This window comes from Silurus meridionalis, chromosome 5 (genome assembly GCF_014805685.1).
Source record: "Silurus meridionalis isolate SWU-2019-XX chromosome 5, ASM1480568v1, whole genome shotgun sequence".
Lineage (NCBI taxonomy): Eukaryota > Metazoa > Chordata > Actinopteri > Siluriformes > Siluridae > Silurus > Silurus meridionalis.
The window spans coordinates 4,256,321-4,281,300 of record NC_060888.1 but is presented as its reverse complement, the minus strand read 5'-3'; the positions used below and the strand labels follow the sequence as shown (position 1 = coordinate 4,281,300).

General features: G+C 36.6%; 1 protein-coding gene across 4 annotated transcripts in view; it reads right to left on the bottom strand.

Annotated features, from left to right (window-relative positions):
- The window catches only part of fstl5 (follistatin-like 5), a 144,384-nt gene that overhangs the window by 98,610 nt on the left and 20,794 nt on the right, over positions 1-24,980 (bottom strand). For 2 of the 4 annotated variants that reach the window (XM_046850423.1, XM_046850425.1), the window contains exon 3: positions 18,581-18,614. In XM_046850423.1, coding sequence (XP_046706379.1) covers positions 18,581-18,614 — 34 coding nt within the window. The remainder of the gene's footprint in view (positions 1-18,580; positions 18,615-24,980) is intronic. The other 2 variants (XM_046850424.1, XM_046850427.1) reach the window with 1 other exon arrangement.

The window sequence follows — 24,980 nt, the reverse complement described above, 5'->3', positions numbered from 1 at the left end:
AAATTGTTGAATAAGGAAGACAGTGAACAATGACTTTCTTGGTAGGCTACTGTTTAGATACAAGCCGTGTAACAGACACTGTCTTTTGTTAAAGCCTGTGTAAAGTTCATTAGTTTTAGTGCAGACTTTCAGTGTTAGTTATGTTCAATATAAAAATCGTTGTCAAATTCAGTGAGTGCAGCTTGTATTTGGGTGGGCTTAATAGTCCGGAAATTATGCTATTAAGTATTTATTAAAAGTGGAAGGAGTTTCCAGTATCAGTATTTTGTAACAGTCAGAAGTAAAGTTGTGTCTCCCAAGGCACCTTTTCTGGTTTCTCAGTAACATGACAAGCTGCTATAATGTAAGTTCTAATAGCTTTTAACTTTCATAGACACTAATTTGAAAAGGATATAAAAATACAACATGGAAATTACATCATGAATTTAATTGTTATTAAATTGCTGCGTTGTAAGAAAAGTAAAATTCTTCTTTATTAATAAGAAATATTCAATATTGTGGTAGAAGGAATTTTGACTTGTGTTGGACTCCATTACAACACCACATTATTTCTTACTTTTCAGTAACTACACATCCTGGAAGATTCGATTCTGTTTCTATTCAATTGTTGTTGATGGTGTGACTTTATATTGCAGGTTGATTGTATTCCTGTACAAATAATCCCTCTCAGTTTGAACTGTCATTGCAATAAAGTCTTGAAGTCAAACACACTGCCATTAAGAAAGAGCTTTCAGAAGAAATTGGATACTGCATACGTATCAGTTATCCTGCTTTCACTGCATATATCCAATGCAATGAGTAATGCTATGAACTAATGGACCGGTTTATGAGAACTCAGAGGAAATATCCATCCCTCTACATGATCTGCAGTGGAACTATACAGAACAATCCTTTTGTCTAAGTGTGAATATAAAGCATTACATCTCCTCTGAACCTCATCCCTCACAACCCGCCCCATCCCTCTCCACGATGCAAGTCTCAGCCCATCTGATGTTTTCTGAAAGCGTGGCAACAGCCTCCTTTGGGATTTTGGGTAATGTAGTAAACAACAGTAGGCAGCTTTCAGGTCTGCTCACCACCGCCTGTTAAGAAACCCCAAAAGACGTCGCCCACTAGCAACAACACAAAAACAAATCCGGATAAACAACTGGCAATAAATGCTTTAAACTCGTCATGAAAGACAACGTAGAGAGCTAAACTCTACCACCAGTTGTGTCCTCGATATCAGAGTGTGAGATCAGAACGTTCTCATTATCCATCAGGACACATCCCCAAGTCTATGTGCAGATGTGTAGAAAAGAATATTTATACCAGAAATATGTTGTAATGCAAACAACAGAACAAAACGTGCAGCATTATTTTTTAGATATATTTAGATATCACAGTTTTGGTTCTATATTGGTGTCATAATTTAGATATTAAATTGGAAATCAGAAAATAACAATACTAAAAAGTTTGCGGTTACGGTAATGTTGCGTTGTGCTGTATTATTTTTTTATTGTAATTATAGTGGTAAATCTGCTGAAATTACCAATCAAGTTAATGAGGCAGCTGATGCTACCGTAGAACATGCATCTTCATCCTGTTTGGGGTGACATTACTTTTCCCCTAATTAAATAATTAATTAAATTAATATGAATTTGTTTAGTATATTGTTTAAAATTTTACTAATTCATTACATATGTTTGTAATTGAAACAGACAAACAAACAAATGTAAACATGATATCTGTACAATATATGGACAAATGTTTGTGGACACCTGAACAAAAGATTCTCATGCTCATTCAGTCACAAAGGCGTCAGGCCTGGGGTGCAGTCAGCATTCCAATTCATCCCAAAGGTGTTCAGTAGGTTTGAGGTCAGATCTAGCAGGCCACTCAAGGACTTCCACACCAACCCATGTGAAACCTATCTTCTTTGAGCTAGCTTTGTGCACGGGGCATTTTCATATTAGAAAAGGTTTGAGTCTCCTAGTTCAGGTTTTAAAAAAGTTCTACTGCCTCCAAACAACTGTGTGCTTCCAACTTTCTGGTAACAGTTTGTGGAAGAAACACAAACTGCTGAAAATGGTATATTTTATTAATTTCACAGTTATTTTTTGCTATTTTTATGATTTAAAACTAATTAATGAAGATTTACATTCGCAAGTCATTTTGTGGATGAATTTACACAAACTCAGGATCTCTAAGGAGCTATTTCTTGTGTAAATGCTCCATATGTCAGGGATAACATTTTAGATTTCTATGCAAATATTTGCTGAATACAATTGACTTGAATTATTGCCTGCATGTTTTTGGTGAAAAAAAACAAAACAGACTTTTAAATATAAAATATATCTGTTCATATTTGGCAACCAAACAGGTTCCCTGGTGGTCTAGTGGTTAGGATGTGGCGCGCTCACCACTGCGGCCCGGGTTCGATCCCTGGTCAGGGAACCAACCCCAGCCATTAGGGTTGCACAAGCCTTAGTGCCGGTCCCAACCCCGGATAAATGGGCCAAATCAAACATGCGGCTGGTCTGCTGTGGCGACCCCTAATGGGAGAAGCTGACAGAAAGTTTTTATTTGGCAACCAAAAGTTGTACAGAAATGTTCTAGGAATCTCTGATTTAGATTTGCAGATCAGAAATTGCCTTCGTTGTCACCCTTTGCTTGCCCACTGCAGTTGTTATTTCTGCAGCTCACGTTTTCAGCGTCTTGCAAATAAATGAATGAATTAATAAACTAAAAAAACTTTCCTTATTGGAGTAACCTGGGAAAAACCACCACCTGGCTGGAAATTTATGCATCCAGTTCCAAAGGATTTAAACTGGTAAGCAAAAGGAACAAAAATGACTAGCAAACTGTCATGCAGTAGTTTATGATTTTATGAGTATTCTCTTTGATAATCTTTATCATTCACATTCATCTTTATCTCATTCCCTGAGGTGAAATTCCCTCAAGACATTTTAACACAAAATTCATTTATACATTCCATTTTTATTCCTGATCCTATAATCATTAGCAAAACTTCAACCAGGAGTCTAATTTACTTCTGATGTCACACTCTACAATAATGTGTAATGGCTCATATGGCTCATAGTAGACACTTTTGGCTTGAACAATTTGTACCTTCCACAAGTATTTCTTATCTGAAAAAAAACTTATCATTTTGCTATTTTTATATCATTTTACTATTAATAAATTTAGTTGTGCTTATTTCTGAAAAAGCAGCTGAACTCAGAGTCTTTACATAAAAAAAACCCTGTTATGTTATAACAGGCTTGCAATAATTATAATAAATTCTGACTGAATTTATACTGACTGAAAAAATAATTGATTTCCATTGAAATTGAACACAGACTGGTCGAAATAATTATGCGGTATAATATATAATCAGATAAGGAAAACAGTAGAAGGCATGTAAGGAAACCATGGAATAGCATTAGAAGGCTATTTAGAAAAAAATCAATGAACAAGATAAGTAAGGTGTTTATGGACTAACTAATTAAAGATCTAACAAAGAACATATGAACACAATTTGGGAGGACCAATGACTGGATGGGGTGAAAACAAGACTCAAAGAAACAAAGAGCATGGTAATGAGAACAAAGTCCACATCAAGTGAACAAACAAACATGCAAAACAAAAAAAATAGTAACTAAAAGACTCCTGAAATTGTACGAGGTGCGTTCAAGTCAAACCAGGACTTGATTTTACAGGTATGAAAAATGAATGCTAACGTGGCAGTATTACACGCAGTAGTTAGTGGGTATCACTGATAGGTGGCGCACCTGTCACGGGCCAGTCCAGATGGTAGACAACAGTGTTGGTGTGTTTAAGGAACAGCGTGAGATGTTTCTTGTTAAATGAAGACGTAAAACCCGTGGATATCCACAGAAGACTTCAAGCAGAGTACGGTGATGAGACGCTTAGTCGCAGTAAGACATTTGAATGGTGTTAACGTTTCATAAATAGTCGTGGTCCATCAGTGACGCTCGCGATCGTAGTGTTCCCAGCCCACAGCAGTTATTATTGTAAACATTCAGCACGTGGAACGCCTTTTTTGGGATAATTGACGAGTTCCTTGGAGGGCAGCATTTCAGCACTGGTGACCAACTGATAAGATTTCTATTCCAAATCTTTCTAGGCATTAGATAAAGGCTGAGATACGTGTAGATTGTAGCAGGGTAGTATGTCAAAAAATAAATGCTGTTTTCACTCGAAATTTGTTCTTTAATTTTGTAAATTCAAAAGTCGCGGTTTGACTTGAATTCCCCTCAAGATATATATATTGATGATATGACTTCCTTGAGAGGGTATCTGATTACTTTGTTCTGAGCAAATCATGTCATACTCCATGTGAGAAATCCTACTTAGCTAGGTCCTAGAGGCCTTTTGTTTGCTAAACTGCCACCTTGCCCACCGAGCTTTGCAGAGAAATAGACCATACAATGTTGAAAGTAACCAAAATAAAGAAACTTCTGTGGCATTTTGTTTAATATTTGTGTCAAAGCGTTATTATTTTAGACAGAGGAGTCAAAAGTGTTGTTCGAAACACAACATATGACAGGTTTTCCCAAACTGCCTCACATTTATGTCGTCAGTCATCTTTAGCGCTGGTTTTCGGCCTATAATTTTTTAACGGCGAGTGGTTACAGCGGCAGCACGTTTCCTTCTCGCTCATTTGATTTAATGTCTCTTAAGCCTATATCATGCGATTTTTGTGTAGGAAAAAGGTCATAGTTAAGCTTTTTATTTGATATTGAAAACACGTTTTAAGTGTTAACTTTTTTTATTAATTAATTTCATATTTAAAGGTTTGGGTCAAAGACAAATATTTGTAAGATATCAGTGTAAAATATTGAGTCAACCTCACATACAGTTTTTTTTTCCAAAACAGAAGTCTGTAAAAGGATAACCAAACAAACTGAAGAGTACACTTTTAATACCAGCAAGCCTTTAATAGGTTTGAGTCTTCGCGACAGCTGAACCGAGATGCCTGGTCTTATAGCTTTGGCTCCGGCTGCCTGACAGGTATATTTGTAAAAATGAAATGAGTCGTGCACAGACAATTGAAGATGGAGTTGTAGCAGGGCTTCTTGGCAGTGAGGTTTGATTGGAGTCTGTGGGACTGCTTTCTTATTGCTTTGGCTGCCACAGTCAAGGTCTATTTCTCCTTTTTACCTTTCATAAAAGAGCACAGAAAGATCAAATTCATGAGTGCATTTCAAACGAATAGGGGTTGCCTTGGACTTCAAGTTATATTGCCTTGTTTAGTTAAAAAAACGAATAAATAAAGGGCAATTACTACCAATACATTTTTTTTTGTTGATTTTTACTAGAGTGTATTATTAGCTTGTTAATGCATTTTCTATCACAGCAGTCCTGACAATTTAATAGTATTTTTGCATAATAATGCAGGGTCTCCAAAAAGTCTTAATACACTATATTTGCCAAAATTATTGGGACACCAGCCATTTCCAGAAACATGTGGTTCTTTCCCTAAAATGTTACTATTCTATCTTCTTCTTCTTTTGGCTTCTCCCATTAGGGGTCGCCACAGCGGATCATTCATCTCCATACCCCCCCTGTCCTCTTCATCTGCCTCTTTCTCACCAACTACCTGCATGTCTTCACCACATCCATGAACCTGCTCCTTGGCCTTCCTCTTTTCCTCCTTTCAGGTAGCTCCATCCTCATCCTCGCATTCTCCTACTGATATAAAATGTTACTATTCTATACTGTTACTAAATTCAGAGAAACACTGTTGAAAAGAATGTTTTTCATTGTGATAGCATTACGTTTTTCCTTTACTTAAACTCGGTGACCCAAGCCTGTTACAGCATGATATGTTCATGTGCACAAAGCAAGCTCTATGAAGATATTTTCTACATGAGTTGGAGTGGACGATCTTGAGTGAGCTCCTCTAGAGCTCTGACCTCAACCTTATTTAACACCTTTGGCATGAATTGGATTTGGAATTGGAAGGCACACGTTCTAACCCTTTATCAGTAATGTTACCCTTATGGCTGACTGAGCACAAATCACCTCAAGCACTTGAAAATCTTGTGCAACATTTCCAAGAATCGTTTATGTTATTATAACAGCAAATGCGAACTAAATGTGTAAAATGATGTTTAAAAAATACATATAAAACTCAGGTGTCCACAAACTTTCTACATATATTGTACATAAGTCTAGTCTAGTATAGTCTCAACTTTCGAACAGCTTCCTATTGATTTTAATACATTATTACATACTGTGTATAACATATTATGGAAGAATTTATATATACCTTAATTTCCGGACTATTAAGCGCACCCATATATAAGCCGCACCCACTGAATTTTAAAAAGATTTTTATTTTGAACATAAATACGCCGCACCTGTCTATAAGCCGCAGGTGTCTACACTGAAACTAATGAACTTTACACAGGCTTTAACAAAAGACAGTGTCTGTTACACGGCTTGTATCTAAACAGTAGCCTACCAAGAAAGTCATTGTTCACTGTCTTCCTCCTTCCTTTCATAACAATTTCTCTCGAGAGTTTTTCTTTTGGCATCGTCGTGCGTTTAAAAATCACCATCGGTGAAGCTTTTCTCTGGTTGTTTTCAGCGTGACGAATGATTCACATTTCCTGTAGACAGTCCGAGTGAGCGGCAGATCAAACGTCAGAGGAACATCATCCATATTTATGATGTGGTTCGGCCCGATTCAGTGGGAGCGCATCTGATTTAATATAAAGAGTTTTATTGGTTCACCTGAACCCGTTCGGAAATTTCATTGGTCTAATGTTATGGGTCTCAGTTTTTTGGATTGAAGTTTGTGAAACCGGGAAAAACCCAGGAAAAATCCATAAATTAGCCGCTTCATTGTTTAAGCCGCGGGGTTCAAAAAGTGGGAAAAAAGTAGCGGCTTATAGTCCGGAAAATACGGTATATGTAATTATATTATTTTGCTGAGAATATAATTTTCCCTGTGTATGGAGAATTTTGGGACTTTTGTTTCAGTATTATCGTTATAGACATTCTTTGATATTGTAGTTATTCTTAACAATTAGGGACTATATTTCTCTCTATATATCCTTATTGCATTTATCTACTGTAATGTTAGAGATTATTCCCCCTGTGTGTTTAGTTTTGATTCCTGCCCTGTTTTCATTTTTGGTTGCTTCCCACGTGTTTTTATTGTAGTTTTAGTTTCTTGAAGTGACTGTCTAAATGATTTTTTTTTATCCAAAAGTAAAGAAAAAAGCCTCACATAAAAAGACTGCAATCTTTCCATTTTGTATGACATCATGATGCATATTTGATCGATTTCTAAAAGAAACTTGTATAAATATATTATGATTTTGTATTTATGTGTATTCTCAACAGGTAGAGTTTGAAGTAAATCTGTTCGCACTGCCAAATTAAAACGATGCCGCAGAAACGGCAGATATTCTGCAGAGAGTCCACGCTGATAGATGAGGAGACACTTTTGAGGATAGGGCCAGCAATTATGGCAAAAAAAAAAAAAAAAAAACCTGCCCAATTGATGAGGGCTGTCAAAAATCCTATTTACAGCCGCTGTTCTGCTGAGGCTTCCTCTGGGACGGCCCGAGGGTGAGAGACACCGCATCAACCGCTGCTATCACACAACAATGATTTGATCGCTGTTTATCATATCAGCCTAGTCAATCACTAGAGAGACAGACAGAGAGAAAGGGAGAGAGTAACAGAGAGAGGGAATATTCAAACATGCTTCCACTTATGGACAAGGACGAAAGATCATCGAAAAACAAGAGCACTCAGTGCTTCTTGTCTAACAGCTGTGTGTATTTCCCAAAGTACCAGCATGGCTGCTCTGGAGATAGAGATTTATTGTGAAAGAAAGAGAGAAAGAGAAAGGGGGAAAAAAAACAAAGAGAGCGATAGATCACCACAACCCAAGTGCGTCATTAATTATTCAAGTAAATGGGAGGCAAAGGACGACCTCAATATTTAAGTTCATGCATCAGGAGATCAGTGCACGCACCTTTCTTAGTGTCCAGGACATCGAGTAATGGTCCTCCTCTTTCTTTATTTATTCGTCTAGCCCTAGGTAGGAGCGGCGTATTTATCGAGCGGTCGGGACTGTGTCCCAGACTGAAAGGAAGACTGGCAGATGTGCTGGCGCTGCACGTTTGCAAAATCTATACCACCAAATTGTTTCATTTAAGTCTGTTGTGTTTGTAGAAGCTCAGGTATAAAAAAAACAACAAAAAAAAAAACAGCCTGAGGTTGTTTTGTCTGAAGCATCTTATTAGCTTTATGCTAATTTCAAACTATGCTTGAAAGCTTAGTGACAGATCACAATCGATCATATTAGCATTAAGGATTATACAGAATTCAAAATTTGCATTTCTGAAAAATATGCAACGCATGTACTTGAGCTTAAAACTCGACCTCTGCTGAGTGGTGTGACACTGGAGACCTGTTTTTTTTTTTTTTTTTGGACATTTTCCAAGCACAAATGACTTATGTTGGAATTAGAGTCCCTCCTGTTTCTCTAGCTTTGAAGCTCATGAATATTCAAAGCATGCAAATGTTGACTTTTCTCACCGTGCCGGAAGCCTGTCTTGCAGTTCGTTTACAGGTTGAAATATTCAAAGGACAGGAAGCAACACACTCCTGACTTTTGTTTGTCTTGCTTTTTGAGGATTTGGTGTCAAAGATAATTGAGGTTTACATTTACAATGAGTTGCACTGTGGGTAATGGCTTAAAAAATGGCTTCTTTCGGCTTCTCCCGTTAGGGGTCGCCACAGCAGATTATCCGCATGTTTGATTTGCCATGTTTTTACGTTGGATGCCCTTCCTAACACAACCCTCACCATTTATCCAGGCTTGGGACCGCCACTAAGGCTTGTGCAACCATAACGGTTGGGGGTCGGGTCCCTGACCGGGAATCGAACACGGGCTGCAGCGGTGAGAGCGTTGCATCCTAACCACTAGACCATCAGGGATGGGTAACGGCTAAGTCAGTCAATATCATCAAAATAGAAATAAAGGAAAGGACTTCATTTAATTCTTCTTGTGATCTGATGAAAATTCTACTCTTAAAGTCAATACAATCCAACACTTGTGATTTCTGCAACGTTCTAAATGTTTCACATGGGAGAAACAAGATTCAATGAATATTGTGACTAAAACATCCCCTATCATAATCAACAATTAATGGTTCTTGGAAGAAAATGTTTTATAAAACATAGAATTATACACTAGATTTTTATATCTTTGCAATAATAATAGTATACAATTTTTCCTTCAATTTAGACACACAAATGCTGTCCTAATCATGGAACAAAATCACAGTGCTTTTATTCCTCCTCCTCTCTAGTGTTTCCCTGATGTCCTGCATGTCCTATTTCCATACCATCTCATTGCTCTGATTAGCATTTCTACCCGGGTGCTTTCGCACCAATTCACACTTCTGTACTTCCATGGACAAAATGTGACCTTCTAACAAAAGTGAAAGAATTACTGGGGAATTTCCCACCATTCAGTAGAACTGAGGAAATTGTAAGAGCTGAACAGATGATTTATAATGTTTTAGCTGAAAAACTGTTTTGTTTGTGTGTTTTTCAATAAGGGTCTCTAAAGTATAGCTAAGGGCTTCAGAACGCTTGGGGAAAAAGTTACTTTGGTAGAAATTTGTACATACTATAATAAAAATGTATTGCGGAAAAAGATGAAGATGGAGCAACAGCAGCATATATAAATAAATAGTTTTTTACCAATTAAAATATGTAAAAAAATCGTCGATTGAATTTTTACACACACACACACACACACACACACACACACACACACACACACACATATATATATATATATATATATATATATATATATATATATATATATATATATATATATATATATATGTATATATATATTTTTTTTACAATTATAATTTTCAGTTTTAATTTTATTTTCATAAATTCTACATTTTAGTTTTAGTTTCATAAATCCCTGGTTGCATCCATTTTATTACCCCCTGTTCTACATTCCAACCCAAGTACAATTATATTGCCTTACTACAATTAATTTGGGTGATCTCACATTATTAACCAACTGCAACTTCTTCCCAAAGGATTGGTCCATTTGAGTTTGGTACTGTCCTCATTCTCTGCTCAACTTACATTAGTTCCCTCATCACCTCACCCTTAGTGTGTGCCCTCTCTCTCTCTCTCTCTCTCTCTCTCTCTCTCTCTCTGTCTCTCTTTCTCTCTCCCTCTCTCTCTCTATTTCTCTCTCCCATTCTCTTTCTATGGAAAGTCTAAAGATGGGCAAAAAATGGAACTTGCTTACAGATGGGCAAAATTATAAATGAAGTTGTCACGGGAGGTGCTGTCAGCGGCAAAACGTTAGGGAGCCGTCGCTGAATAATCCGGCGTGGAGAAAATAAGTACGTCCTCTGCTCATCGCTCATCCCGCATGCTGCTGCACTCTGTTATTAAGCTTGTACTGAAATCCCAAAGAGTGATCATGTTTTCAGGATTAATGTGCTCTTTATAGCTATATGTCTATAGTATTGAATTATTCAAAGCATGTATTATGACAAAGTGTCCAGCTCTGAGGACAGATTAATGAAATATGACACAATAACGATTTTCTGTGAGCAGGTAAAATATTAAATATAATAATAATAATAATAATAATAATATATATATATATATATATATATATATATATATATATATATATATATATATATATATATATATATATAATATAATAATATTTATATTACAGAAAAGTCACGTTATTATTATTATTGTTATTATTGTTCTTGGGTGTGATGTCATTCCGCTTAATAAAATGCCCTTGAAAACTAAAATTGTGTAAATGTTATACAATTATTTATGGACTGCGCCATGTTTAATTTTGTAGACGTTTATATTAGAGCATTTTGAAATCTGTCAGAGAATCCCTTTGAAATGTGATTCCGCTGTCACTCCTCAGTTGCCGCATTGCTATTTGCATCACAGCGCCTGTTGATGGGCAAGGCACTTCATCTCTGATTCCAATTACAGGAGCATTCTGGGATATTCTTATGTATTCTTGTCTATTGCATGCTTTCTATTCAGAATTCTGACATCCAATTTCATTTTACCTATTTGCTGTTGAGGCTCATTCAGTCACCTCTATTGTTTCATATGGCCAGACGTCCTAGAACTAAATGCTCAATAAAATAAATCAATCAAATCAATCAAACACCTCAACTCACAGGCCATTTTGCTGAATTGTGCAGGAGGGAATTATTTCATAATGACTTGTTCTACTACTACTGTTACAACTACCACTCTTACTTCTGTTACTACTACTGCTACTATTATTATTGCTATCACTTATGGTACTTTTGTTACCCTTACTACTATTATCACTATGGCTATGTAGTAATAAGTAGTAATGATAGAAAGCATTACCACTGAAGTGGAAGCTGAGTTTTTAAGACATTGGACTTTTTGGAACAAAAGGTCACAAGTTCAAATCCCAGCAGCTCCAGGCTACTATCACTAATACTAATACTAATACTAATACTAATACTAATACTAATACTACTGTTGCTACCATTACTATTACAATGGCTATGAAGTTTAATGGTATTAGTAATGTTTACATGTACATATATTTACATATACATATACATATACACAAGCCCTGATCCAGAGTAACTTACAACTAAGCAGTGGAGCATTAAGGGCTTTGCTAAGCAGTGGCAGATTGGTAGTGCTGGGATTTGAACTTGTGACCTTTTGATCCAATGAGTTCAATGTCTAAAAAACTTCCACCGCAGTGTTAATGCTACTACTATCATTACTACTATTGCTACTATTAATTATACACTATTAATATTGTTACTACTACTACTACTATTATTGCTATCACTAACGCTACTGTTGCTACTTTACCACTACTATCGCTATGGCTACTTCGCTAACAATCTACTACTTCTACTTCTACTAACACTTTAATACTTTTACTACTACTACTACACAACAACAACAATAAAAATAATAATAATAATAAAATAATAACAATAGTGTTTTATTTGTTGACTGTGTTTTTATCAATCAATGTCACTGAAATAAAGTCTAGTCAAAACAGAAAAATGGAAAACTGCTGGGATAAAATTATATGATGTTAATATGATACGTTGCACCTAATTTGTACACATAGCACATGCAAGACAGCCAATGAATTCCTTTTTTACAGGGTTTGTTACAGAGTTTCTTCTTACAGAGCAACCAATAAACTCTGCTGCACTCAACCCTACAATGCACAGTTAACAAAGTACAGACAATCTAGACCTTATAAATCACTTATTCCTCATAGAAACCATAAAATATTTTTAACTCAAATGGTTTAAACGTCTGAGTGAGTTCTGAAGCTTTTTTTTTTTTTTTTTTACTTCTAATGACCATTAAAAATGACTTCGAACTAAATGTTCGATTTGACACTTCATTGAAGGCCAACTTTTCACTTTTGAATGAACAAAAGCTGTAAGTGCAATTTTCAAGGCAGCCCTGTTTAATATTTCACTGCTGTTAACTATGAACTTCTCTAAAGTCAAATTGACTGTTTACTTATCGCTTTTATTTAATACTATTAAGCTAAAACCAGAACATTACTAATACTCATTAAGGGGCGGGGCTTGCCAAGATAAATAAATCTCAAAACATGTGGACAGCTGTCATTCATTATGAATTCTTATTTCCCATAGGATTTGCTGTATTAAAAAAAAATCTTGAAATAGCACTTAATATTACTCAACAAAAATATAGTAATAGGAATGTCACTATAATTATTCTAATTGTTAGAATTTTAATATTATATTCTATATTAAGTGATGAGGCTATTCACTCATCTGTCTGGTTAGAAAAAAAAGTATTCAGATGAATGCAAAGGTTTTGTGGACTTTTGGAACAAAAGAAGTAAGTATACTTTAACTTTTTTTTCTTTGCCAATTTCTGATTGAATGAACCCATTAAGGAAGCTAATGACTCATAATTAAGCCTTAAGCAAGACAGATGGATTTTTTTTGGTTAGTAATAATACCTTGACATGATCATTTATTTTCATTCATCCATCCATCTATTCCTTTATTCATTTAGCCATTCATTACTTGCGATAATGAAAGCACACAAAATGTCTTGGAATAAAATCCCTCACATATATAGCTGTCTTTATATAACTGTTAAAAGACAAGAACCACAGTCTGTGAGTTTTCACACAAATTCTGTATGTTTTAGCTGGCTACAGGGTGACATCACTTTGAAAACTATACTGAGATGCTTAAAACGTAAATCACCCAGGGGAAATGACCACCATCTGGCAGACAACCGTCTTGTCCTCAAAATATTTTATCCTCATCATCCTGCACACTGACGCTGTCACTTACTAAACTCCTGTGGAGTTGTGGGCAAGTTTAATACAGAGTTATCCAGTACATCTGCTGTATGTTGTCACAATGATACTCTATTGTTATACAGAAATCTGAATAAAAATTAAACAAGTGCACAAGTTGTTTTATTCTGCATCAATGTCCAGGCTTTTCAATGATCCCAGGAAGTTTCTTTATATTTTCTGTTGAAGATTCGTTCCCAATAGCAGTGCATCCTGATGTGTTTTAATCCCTTCATTCCAGTGCAAATTGATCGCAGTTAATTTAGTAAAGAAAAACGCATCAATTTTATGCATTTATAGCGACATTCAGTGTTGTAAAAATGCCTCTGAGACTAATTTTTCTTGTTATCACTTATAGCAGCAAACAATTGTTCCCCTTACCAGCCTTACTTTTTGTTCTAGTGCTAATCCAGAGCGGGGAAAAGAAAACAACGTTTTAAAATGTTATCAAGAAAAGCGCAAAAAAGGAAACTTTACCAGAATTTCCTGTGAAAGAAAACACACTGACCTTAGACTCCATACAGGAAGTTTCTAAGTTTCATTCTAATTATTGGATTATCCATAAATTAGCTGTCAAAATGAACATTTCTAATGTATCAATCTTACTACAACATCTACTGTATGATTCGAATTTAATTGTTTAGCCACTATTTACATAAAACGAATTCAACCAATCAGAATCGAGAAATGTAACAGCACTGCGATTAATAATTGCCGAACAAACATGTTCGAAATTGGTTGCACGTTCTCAGGCGGCTAATTGATGTGTGGTGCAATGAGACGGATTCAATAACGCGTTAAATGGAGTCATAACACAGGGCCAAGAAAGGCGAGAATAAGAAAAGGTCAGCAAAGGAAAAGAAGGAGTGCATTAATCGAAAGAATTAGTGACAGGTGAGCCCTCCCTTTATGATAATACCTCCTCTCTGATTACAGCTTTGACCTTCTGCAGTTCCGCTGCGAGCCGAGGTCTTCATTACACTCTGATTAGCTGCTGCCAGACTCGCTTGTGGAGCTTATAACTCTGGACTGAACCCGGGTCAGAATAACTATAGGCTTTATAGCTCACGCTCGTCTGGCGGAAACGCCTGAGAAGGAGGCGCATTTATCTCGCTGCAGGAAACCTCTTGGCTTTCCCTCCGGCCGTTTGGCGTCACTTGACAGGCACCAGGCCATCTCCATTACTGATGAGCTCTGGGCCAGGGCCAGTGTGTGATTTACAGCAAGAGCTCCTACATGCCTATTTGTTAACATGGCCATTAATGTAGCTCTGTGTGTGCAACACCATTTCTCTGTTCAGGATGGCGAACTTGACCATATGGATTACAGCAAAGTGATAAATATGAGGGTGGGGCATAAGATATAGATTTTCAATATTGTTTAGCTTTGTGGAAACATCAGGGAGGTGAGAAGTAGGGAATAATCTATGGCTAGATTTACGAGTGCATGGCGTAATGACCATCACCGTGTGAGGCTAAGCAGAGAGCATTAAAATGCACACCTAGCTATGGATTATCCCACTTACTGTATACTATGGTCACTTGGCAGCAAAAGCAATGCAAAACTTATTTAATGGATAAAAATAATGTTTTCAAATGATCATTTTTTGCACAAGTCTAGCAGCTTTTAATGAATTTTAATGGTTTTTCAAGCAAGAGAAAGATAATGAAGCTGTTGTTAAATGCTTGTGTCATTTCTCATTAAAATTTTCTCATTCACATTTACTTGTGTCTCGTTCGACTTTTTAAAATTCCAATATTCAAGTTAAATGACACACACTGTGCTCAGTAAGGTCATTAGAAAATGCCATCTCTGTCTCATTCTGTACGTAATTGGAACTTATAGTACTATGGCTATAGTTTGCATTTACAATGGGGATTGAACTGATTTGAAGTTTGTGTCTTTAATAGGGTGAACACACACATGCTACTCTATCAGAATTGAGAATTCGAGCTGACCATGGTATAATTTAAAATAAATTGCTTGGGTGAGCATTTTAATACATAAATACATACATACAAAATATACAAGGAAAAACACACAACAAAATAATATACACTATTACGGTATTTTACATTACTGTTTTTCTATAACAACATGCTCTGAAGTGTGTTATTCCACATACACTGGACCACTTATAGCAGTTTGCCCTTAGTGGTAAATGAAAACAACATTCTGTACTTGAGTATTTAATGTACTTAGGTAAAAAATGTTAAAGAAATATAAGCTTAAAGAGTTAGACTTGAATAATCCGTGTTCCAGGGCAAATTTTCTGAAAAGAAATTCTGTATAATTCCCAACATTTCCGAAAATCAATGCTCGACTGACTACAATCAAAAGAAAGTATCAAAGTGTGAAGATTCGTCCTTGGCAGCGCTTACTAACAAGCTAGCTCTCCGAACTACAATCACCTGCTACTCATTTCCAAAGCTTCAAGGACTGTTAAAAAAGCAGACACAAAAGTGTTTCCCAAAGCTTTACCCATCTCTGCTTTCCTCTTATCTTGCTTTGTTTTTGCTTTCTTAGCTCTAAGTATTTGCTCTCCGTGTTTACACTCTTCACCTTAGATTAGTTTGCTTACGTGTTTTCGTAGCAGCACAGCCCCATTATTTCAGCTCACCCTATCTTTTGTTATTAGCATTAGCCTAAATTAGCCCAGCGTTCCCCCTGGTTTATGCTCGGCTAATTCTTTGTAATAGTCTCACGCACCACAGATTTAACTTAAGCTCTTGCATTTAAATGATCAGAGCTTCTTCCTTCTGGGTCCATTGCTTTTGTTGTGTTTGTGCTATTTATTCATGTGTCCATGTCAATGTAACACATAAAAGGACACAGTGGGCTCCTGTTTTTTGCTATGTGTCAGGTGCGATAGTGTCCGAGTCATTCAGGACGTGTGAAGTCATGTTGGGCTTTTCATCTAGCTGTTTATCCCCCCTTTTCTCTCTCCATTTTTATTTCTTTGTAAGAGACCGGGGGTAAGGAACACAGTAAGGACACAGTGTAGACGAGGGAGATGACCCTGGTGTAATCCATGCTAACAGGCTTAGTTTAAAAACGGATTTTGGACCACTGGTGTGTCATTCTGACTGTGAAAGGACCTGACGACACTGTTTTTGTGTTGTAGTAAAGGAAAAATGAACCTTTTTTTTCAAATGAAGACCGTCATGTGATCGTGAATATTTAAAGATAGTAAAAGCTGTTTTCTGTATTAAGGATGTTAATGATATTTTATAATGTTATTTAAGTATTTTTTGGATAAAATGATAGGAAATTCCTTATTTTTATGGACACCTATTGAGACCATTAGAATCCTACATGCTTTTTGAATGTCATGTTCTAAATTTAATCCCCATTTGCTGTTATAACAACCTAAACTATTCTGGAAGATGTTCCACTAGGTTTTGAAGTAGGTGAGGTGAGGAGGCCTGGGGTGCAGACAGTGTTTCATCCCAAAGGTGTTCAATAGGGTTGAGGTCAGAGCTTTATAGCATCCCACACAAGATCCACTCCAAACCCTGTAAACTGTATCTTCATTGAGCTGGCGTGATGCGCAGGAACATTGTTCTTATTGTTAAAACAAACAAAAAAATGGTGGAAGATATAAAGACTGGTTAAAGATTAAATGATGCCCATAATACCATATTAATTTAATCTTTTATTTGTTAACTTCCATTGTAGACACTGTTTTTTTTTTCTGGTTAAAGCTTTGATGAAGCCTGCTGCTTGGAAGGCTGTGAGTTCAAATCCCAGCACCTCAAACCCACTCAGTTGCATCCTGTTTCAAATTGAAAGATCTTCAAGCATCAGCCAAATGTACAAAACAGAACTATGTAACATCTACCAAAAAAACCCAGCATTCTCTGAATTCTCCAACAAAAATCATCACTAAACAAACCTCCAGGACATATTAATTAACACTCTGTCCTTCATGAAACTTCATCTTACTGTCTTGGGTCTCCAGAGATATGAAAGCTATGATGGGGATGGAGGGGACAAATGTAAATGCCCAGAAATATCTGAGTAGATTTAATAATAAATCCAGCGGGGATGTGCATGGAAAGAAGAGACCATATGTATGAGATTTTCAGTAAGTCTGCTAGCGATAGATTAGCGCTGGTGATAGATTCACCTTCTCTCCTTCTTGTCATCACTATTTCTTCACTCTGTTTTCACACTGTCTTCATCTGTCAGTGTGTGTGTGTGTGTGTGTGTGTGTATATGTTTCATTCAGAGCAACTGAACACTGCTATTTCTGGTCTCCATTGGTGCAACATTTTTATTGATACAGTCTAACTCGGCTGAGGCAGGACACGCACAAACACACACTTCTCCGATATGAACACACACCCCACACATTCCCCACACTTGGTCGTAGAAGATACCATTTATTATGCAATATTCCACAACAATTGCTGCATGGACACATTTATTAGATATTTGTGCCCACTGTAATAAGGATGTTTTTGTCGCAGCCATGAGTAACGTTTCCAGTTCAAGACAAATCAAAATGTGTGTGTGTAAGCAACACACACTATATAAAAACTTTCGTTCGGCTTCTCCCATTAGGGGTCGCCACAGCGGATCATCCGTTTTTATGATCATTTTTGATTTGGCACATGTTTTTACGCTGGATGCCCTTCCTAACGCAACCCTCCCCATTTATGTGCAACCCTAATGGCTGGGGTTGGTTCCCTGACTGGGGATCGAACCCAGGCCGCAGCGGTGAGAGCGCCGCATCCCAACCACTAGACCACCAGGGAACCTCAAGCAACACACACTATATACAGTAGATAAAAGTATTGAGACATCTGACCTTCCCATCCATATGTTTTTCATTTCCAAACTGTTACCTAAAGATGGAGGCACAATGTAGTGGCAGTAAAAGACTCCCTTTAGCATAGACTAGAAGACCCACATCTCCACACGCAGACTCCAAAATCTAGTGGATCTTTCAGTGGATCTTTCCAGAAGAGTTACGATTATTAGAACAGCAAATGGGGACTGAATGTGGAATCAGATGTTCCAAATGTATATACTAATCTCATGGTCATGTGTATAGAAACCTTTATCCATATAACTTTTGTTCCACTATATAAATATAGAAAGAGAGAGAGAGAGAGAGAGAGAGAGAGAGAGAGAGAAAAAGAAAAGAGGAGTGTTACATACCCTTATTTCGCAAACTCTCTGGTATCCCATCCTGCTGGAACAAAAAAACACAAAGAGACAGAAAAGTCATGAAAACGTCACGGAGTGTCCTGTTTTCCAGACAGCTTGTCGATGGATCTCTAACAAGTCACAACCACGCAATCGCCACCTCAACATGTCACACGCTTTACACTCCTCTGAGACATAAGCCTGTTGAGACACATCCTCTGGCACTGTCACGTAAAAAAATAAAAATATAAATAAATACCCTCAGGGACGTTCATGTCCTCAGAGATGTGTGTATATCGGTTCAGCATCACTGCTCGCTTTTAATCCAGAGGTAATCAGTTTAAATTGATGCCTCATACAGTGTGAATGAAAATGACATAACTATTTCTTTTATCTTTCTTATAAAGACTTTCTAAGGTCGAGTTTCTTTGTACAGTGCAGAATTATTGTTGCCTGCTATGAAAACCCTGTGCATAGCATCCTTAGAATATCATTCAAACTGTAAGGAAGATATATGATAGAAATATTCCTGAGATATCGAGATACAGTGTGATTATATACTAAGAATAAACCGTATTGCCTGTGCGAACGCTTATTTGTTTTTTGCTATTTTTATTTTTTTTTAGGTTTGTGCAACTCTTTACAGCTTTGCCGAGCAGTAAAACATTAAAGCTTAAAGAAGATGATATAAAAGAACAGAAAACTGTACCACAGTGGAATACGATGTGAGCATCTACTGTTGACTCAAGGTTCTGTCTGCTGTGTGGTGGTGTGATATGTGATGCTTTTCTGCTCACCACAGATGTAAAGAGAAGTGAATCGAGTTAATATTGATCTTCCTGCCAGCTCTGGATAATCTCCTCTGACTTCTTACATCAAGCAAACCTGCTCATTTGTATATTTAGTGCGTTTCTGGGTTTTTTTTATTGATTTTTTGCACTATTTTATGGTGAATTTCTGAAATACACAAAATTAAAACTTTTTTGTTTTTGTTTTGAAAGAGGGAGAGAATTTACTATATAGTTATACAGTGGGGGTGAACCCAAATAGTATATTCTGTACAAAATTTTTATTATTTTTTGGTGTATTAATGTTCAGTCAATTTAGATAATTTGATCTGATTTGCTGACATGTGAAATACAAATTCTGTGTGAAAGTGTGGCCATTCTGTATTTATTTATTTATTTAATTAATTATTATAATTTTTTTTTTCTGTATCTTTGAGTGATGTTTGGTACATTGGGGCTTTTAAAATGTTAAGAGGACTCGTTTAACGACTACCTGGTGTCGTCATCCCCCTTACACACACACACACACACACACACACATACACACAAATATATGTACAATTCAACTCAATGTACAATTCAAATCAGTTGACTATTGGCAAGACTACAGTTCTGATTGGACTATGTAAATCGTTAGTTGGGAACACTCCTAATCTATAGCACATATATTTGAATTTGCTTCGAATGAAATTTGTTTTGTTGGAACAAAAATATTTACTGCTATTGACTAATTAGTGTGTTTCTGAATAGCTGTTATTTTCTTCAGCTCATCAACAGCATTTGACCAATTTCTAGCCAGTACCACTTCGCTCCCCGGATTTCCGTACAGCATGTTTGCTGAGACAGCCTCTGAGATTAAAATCCATTTCTAAAGGTTAACAGAAGCCTCTATAATCCTTTCGCGATCACTGTGGGAGGCAAAAGGCAAATGTTACGCTTTAATTTTATACTTTTCCATTTCAAACAGCAGAGCTGTCGATTTTATAGTCGTCAGGAAATCTTGAGCCAATCAGTGTTTCATGTTTACTAACAATTACTGGCTGGTGCGAGAATAAGCAAAAAAAAAAAAGCCAAATTGTTGTGGATGGTTTTCTCTATTAAAAAGCCTGGAAGCTGCCAACCATGAATAGACATGGCAATGGCATGAATATTTGATACTCTCCTATTCTGCCAAGATTCATTTTTTCCACCGGATGTAGAGTTCCGGGCATGTAGAGAATGAGGAGGATTCATATTTTTTTGGTTCATTTTTTTTTTTTTCTGTGTGGGGGGAATGGAGTTGATGCATAATGCAGAGAGCCTAGAGCTGTTAATAAAGCATTTCCACAAAAAGAGAAAGAGAGAGAGATCCATCATGTAGAGTAGACAGGAAGTTAGGGTGTAGAAATAGGTGTCAGTCATATGAATGACGAAAAGGGTCAAAATGTGCTTTTTTTTTTTATACATTCTTAGAACTTGAATAGATTTTGTCATGCAGCTTTCTTTTGGTGTCTAATGACTAATTATGATCCAGCCACCATCTCACCCTTTATCTCTCCTAAAAATCTCTCTCTCGTTCTCGCTCCCTTTTTTTGTTTTCTCGTCCGACTTTTCAACGTGTTCGACCTGCCGGTTCAGGAGGTGCGATTCAATCTCTTCCTTGCTGTTTTCCTTGCTTGATCTCCAACTATCCTTTTTACTGTCATTAATGAGAACCACCAATAATTGACATTAAAAAAAGACTCATCGTGTATAAAGAAGACTGTTAATAGCTCTCAATAGGCAGCGGTTTGATGTTCGGGTGTCTCAAAAGATGTGTTTGAACCCAGGTTGATTTTCCTGTGCGTATCAGTTCCTCTGGGATGTTTGAAAAAATAAAACGCTCTGTCTGCCTGTGAAATGATTATCTTCCAGGAATTCATTTACAGATATGAAAAGATGAGATTAAAGACTGGGTCTCCAGACCATTGCCGTTTTTCTTACTATCATCGTCTGCTTGTGTTTTATTCAACTAACAGTTTTTATTAAAAATTATTACTTATTATGTTATGTTTAAAAATACACTATTTTTTAGGGGGCCAAGCACCAAATGTTAAGTGTTATTATTGTTTTTCTAACTATTCCTCTTCCTCTTCTTATTATTCTTTTTTCCTCTTCCATCTTCTTCATGGATATATAACCATTCTTTAGGTTTATATATAGCAACCCCCACTGAACTGTCTGGTAAATAGTTAGCAGATTGAGTGGAAAGGGTCTAAGGAACATTCTGGCCAATTTGGCACCAAATAGTACCAACAAACTAGTTGCACCATATATTTTAGCCTCTTTTGAACCGTATGCCCAAACTTTAAAAGCCAGGCATCCCTGGATTTCCTGGGCGGAGAGTTTAATGCACCCTTGTCCTAATCAAAACACATACATCATGAGTGAAACTACTATTTACTCTTCAATCACTATTAAGTGATGGATGGAAAGAGTGTGTGTGTTTGCCCCCCAAAAATGCTGCTTGCAGCTCTAATTCGATATTTTCTGACCCTGATTCTTTCTAATTTGCTAAAATATTTAAGACAAAAAATATGAAATGTTGTATGAAGTACAAATCTTGATGTACATTAATGTTCATTTTGTTGTTCTGAGTGCTCACTTTCCACAATGGATTTAAAAAACTCTTCGGAGGCTGAGTTCTTCTTCTTCTTCTTCTTCTTCTTCTCCTTCTCCTTCCACAGTGGATCATCCGTCTCCACACCCCCCTGTCCTCTACATCTGCCTCTTTCACCCCTACTACCTGCATGTCTTCCCTCACCACATCCATAAACCTCCTCCTTGTTCTTCCTTTTCTCCTCCTTCCTGGTGGCTCCATCCTCAGCATTCCTCTACTGATATACCCCATGTCCCTCCTCTGCACATGTCCAAACCATCTTAGTCACACCTCCCTCACCTTGTCTCCAAAACGTCCTACATGCGCCGTCTCTCTAATAAACTCATTTCTAATCCTGCCTTGGCTACTAACATCTGAAAAAAATAACTAAATAAAAATAATTAATTTTTTTTATCTCTAATTGTTGATTATTGTCATAACAACAGAACTAAATCATTGCAAACACTGTTTCTGATATACAATTTGTATTTAAAGGATATTTTATTCTAGGTAATGATGTGCATAAAAAAATAGCTGTGCGCAAACAAGGACAGGTATTTTTGTATCTTAAAGTACATTGCGTTTGTCATTCATTTTCCTTGACCTTTCGATTTTTATTTAATGAATATATTAAGTCTGGCTTATTTTTCTATTTCTGAGACAGCTTTATGATGCTATGACCTTCTTGTATGTGTGTGGGTTGTTAGTGCTCCTTTATATTGCATTACGGTTTATAGTCAGGATATGAGTATAGGTGTGAATCTCTGTTCTGGCATTTGCTTGCAGTGTTCAGGTTTACAAAGCTCAAAATAAGAACAAGACCTCGACCAGGCACAAACAATTCACGTTGTTTAGATACTGATGATACTTTCTTTATACCAAAAGTCAAGATTTTAGATAGATGGTAATGTCAGTTCGAGAATAAAAGGTAGAAGGTAAGAGAATTGATTTTGATTTGCATGTCCTTTGGAGACAAAAAGTGCAGAAATAGAGGCTAAATATTTAAATTGCCTAGTTTTTAGTAATATTTGCCTCTTTCTTGTAGGAAGGTAGAGTCTATTCTCAGACTCCAATCTAGTCTCAGGTCATTTCCTTCCTTCTAGTCTCCAGTCCACTCCTGTCTAGTCCCTAGCTTTTTCCTAAAGTCTAGCCTCCAGTCTACTCCAGTCTAGTCTCTAGTTATTTCCTACAGTCTGCCTCCAGTTTACTCCAGTCTTATCTCCAGTCTACTCCAATCCTGTCTCTAGTCATTTCCTCCAGTCTAGTCTCCAGTCCACTCCAGTCTAGTCTCTAGTTATTTCCTCAAGTCTAGTCTCTAGTTATTTCCTCAAGTCTAGTCTCTAGTTATTTTTTGCACTCTAGCCTCTTACCACTCCATTCTAGTCTCCAGTCTACAGTCTACTTCAATCCTGTCTCTATTAATTTCCTCCAGTCTCGTCTGCAGTCCACTCCAGTTAAGTCTCTAGTTATTTCCTCAAGTCTAGTCTCTAGTCCACTTTATTTTAGTCTCCAGTCCAATCTAGTCTAATCTCTTGTCTATAAATGTAAGTAGCTTGTTATTGTTGTTGGAGCTCTTTAATGATTACCTACATCAGAATTTTCAATTTTAAAGGGGACATACAGTAACACAGAGAGTTTTGGTCAATCTCATAATAAAATGAATTACCTATAGAGTAGAGTTGCATCCTTCATATCTCGAAAAGGTTTTTATTTTTATCATATTTATAAACGAAAGATACAGCTTTATGATTCTCTCCAAAAACAGTCAAGCTCTGAAAGGCTTGTCGTGGACGGAGTTACAAACAACATGCACACTTTTGCATAGCAATCGACTGCAAGCTGTGGCATTGTTATTAATAAAACCGGACTTAAGTCTTAAATGAACTATGGCTAACAATCAGATCCAAAAATAAATATTTGATCCAGAATCAAAGTCTGAAATTGAATATCAAAAACAATAGCACCAACAACAACTGCAGCAAGAGGTGTAAATGTGGAAAGTACTGAACAAGATTCTCCTTCCCTCACATCCAAACACACACTTCTTGGAGACGTTCTTTCTGAGCGAATCCTGTGCAGCTATGCCGAAGGCTACTGTAATCGAATAAAGCAAGGCATGTTCTTTGTCTCGCTTTGGTTGCTGTGTGAACACTCTTCCGGGAAAATGCCCATACAATGAATTTTGCCATGAAGGTCCATACTCGAAAAAAACTTTCTGAAACTTATATGGACATGGAGGAGTGCATTTGGCACAGAAATACTCCATCGTACGTCTAAATTGTTTTTCAGCCATGTTTATCAAAAGATTTCAACTCTTTACCACTGTAAATAACAGATTAGCATTAGACTGCAAATTTAACTTTATTTGGTGTTCTAGATATTGATGGTTTCTGTCTATTAATTTTATACTGTAGTATGCAATTAGCTAGTCTACAATTTAGCTTGAAGTTCCAGGACAGGAACACGTATTTAAGCTAACAATTATATGACATATAAAACTTAACTATTTCATCTTTTTTTAGGTTTTGCAGTGTCTGATACGGAAATTAGAAATTTGATACTCATGTTACTAAGTTCCTTAGCAGTTCTGAACTTGTCACCACTTAGAGAGCTATGGAGCTAACTGAGAAACCCAACTAGAGAAAGCAAAGCCATGGCAGATAAATATTTGATTTATTTTGGTCTTAAACTCGACTTAATTTAACTTCATACTCATCTAGTCTTATTCTTGGGCATGCCTTATACTTGACAGTGTTGTTCTTGACTAAAGCCCTAGTGTCACATAACCAAATTTTCCAACTCTGCCGTAAATATTTAATATTTACACGAGTGCCCATTATTTCTATTAAAGTGTTTATTTTTTGCTTTTATTCAACCAAAAATATCAGCAATGCCAACATGGCTCTGTGAACTAGTTGACAGGCTTAATTTGGTTTCCAGAAACAAGACTGTCAGCAAGAAATTGATGAAGTTTTCCCTGCATGAAACCTGTAGTACCTTGTTCTGC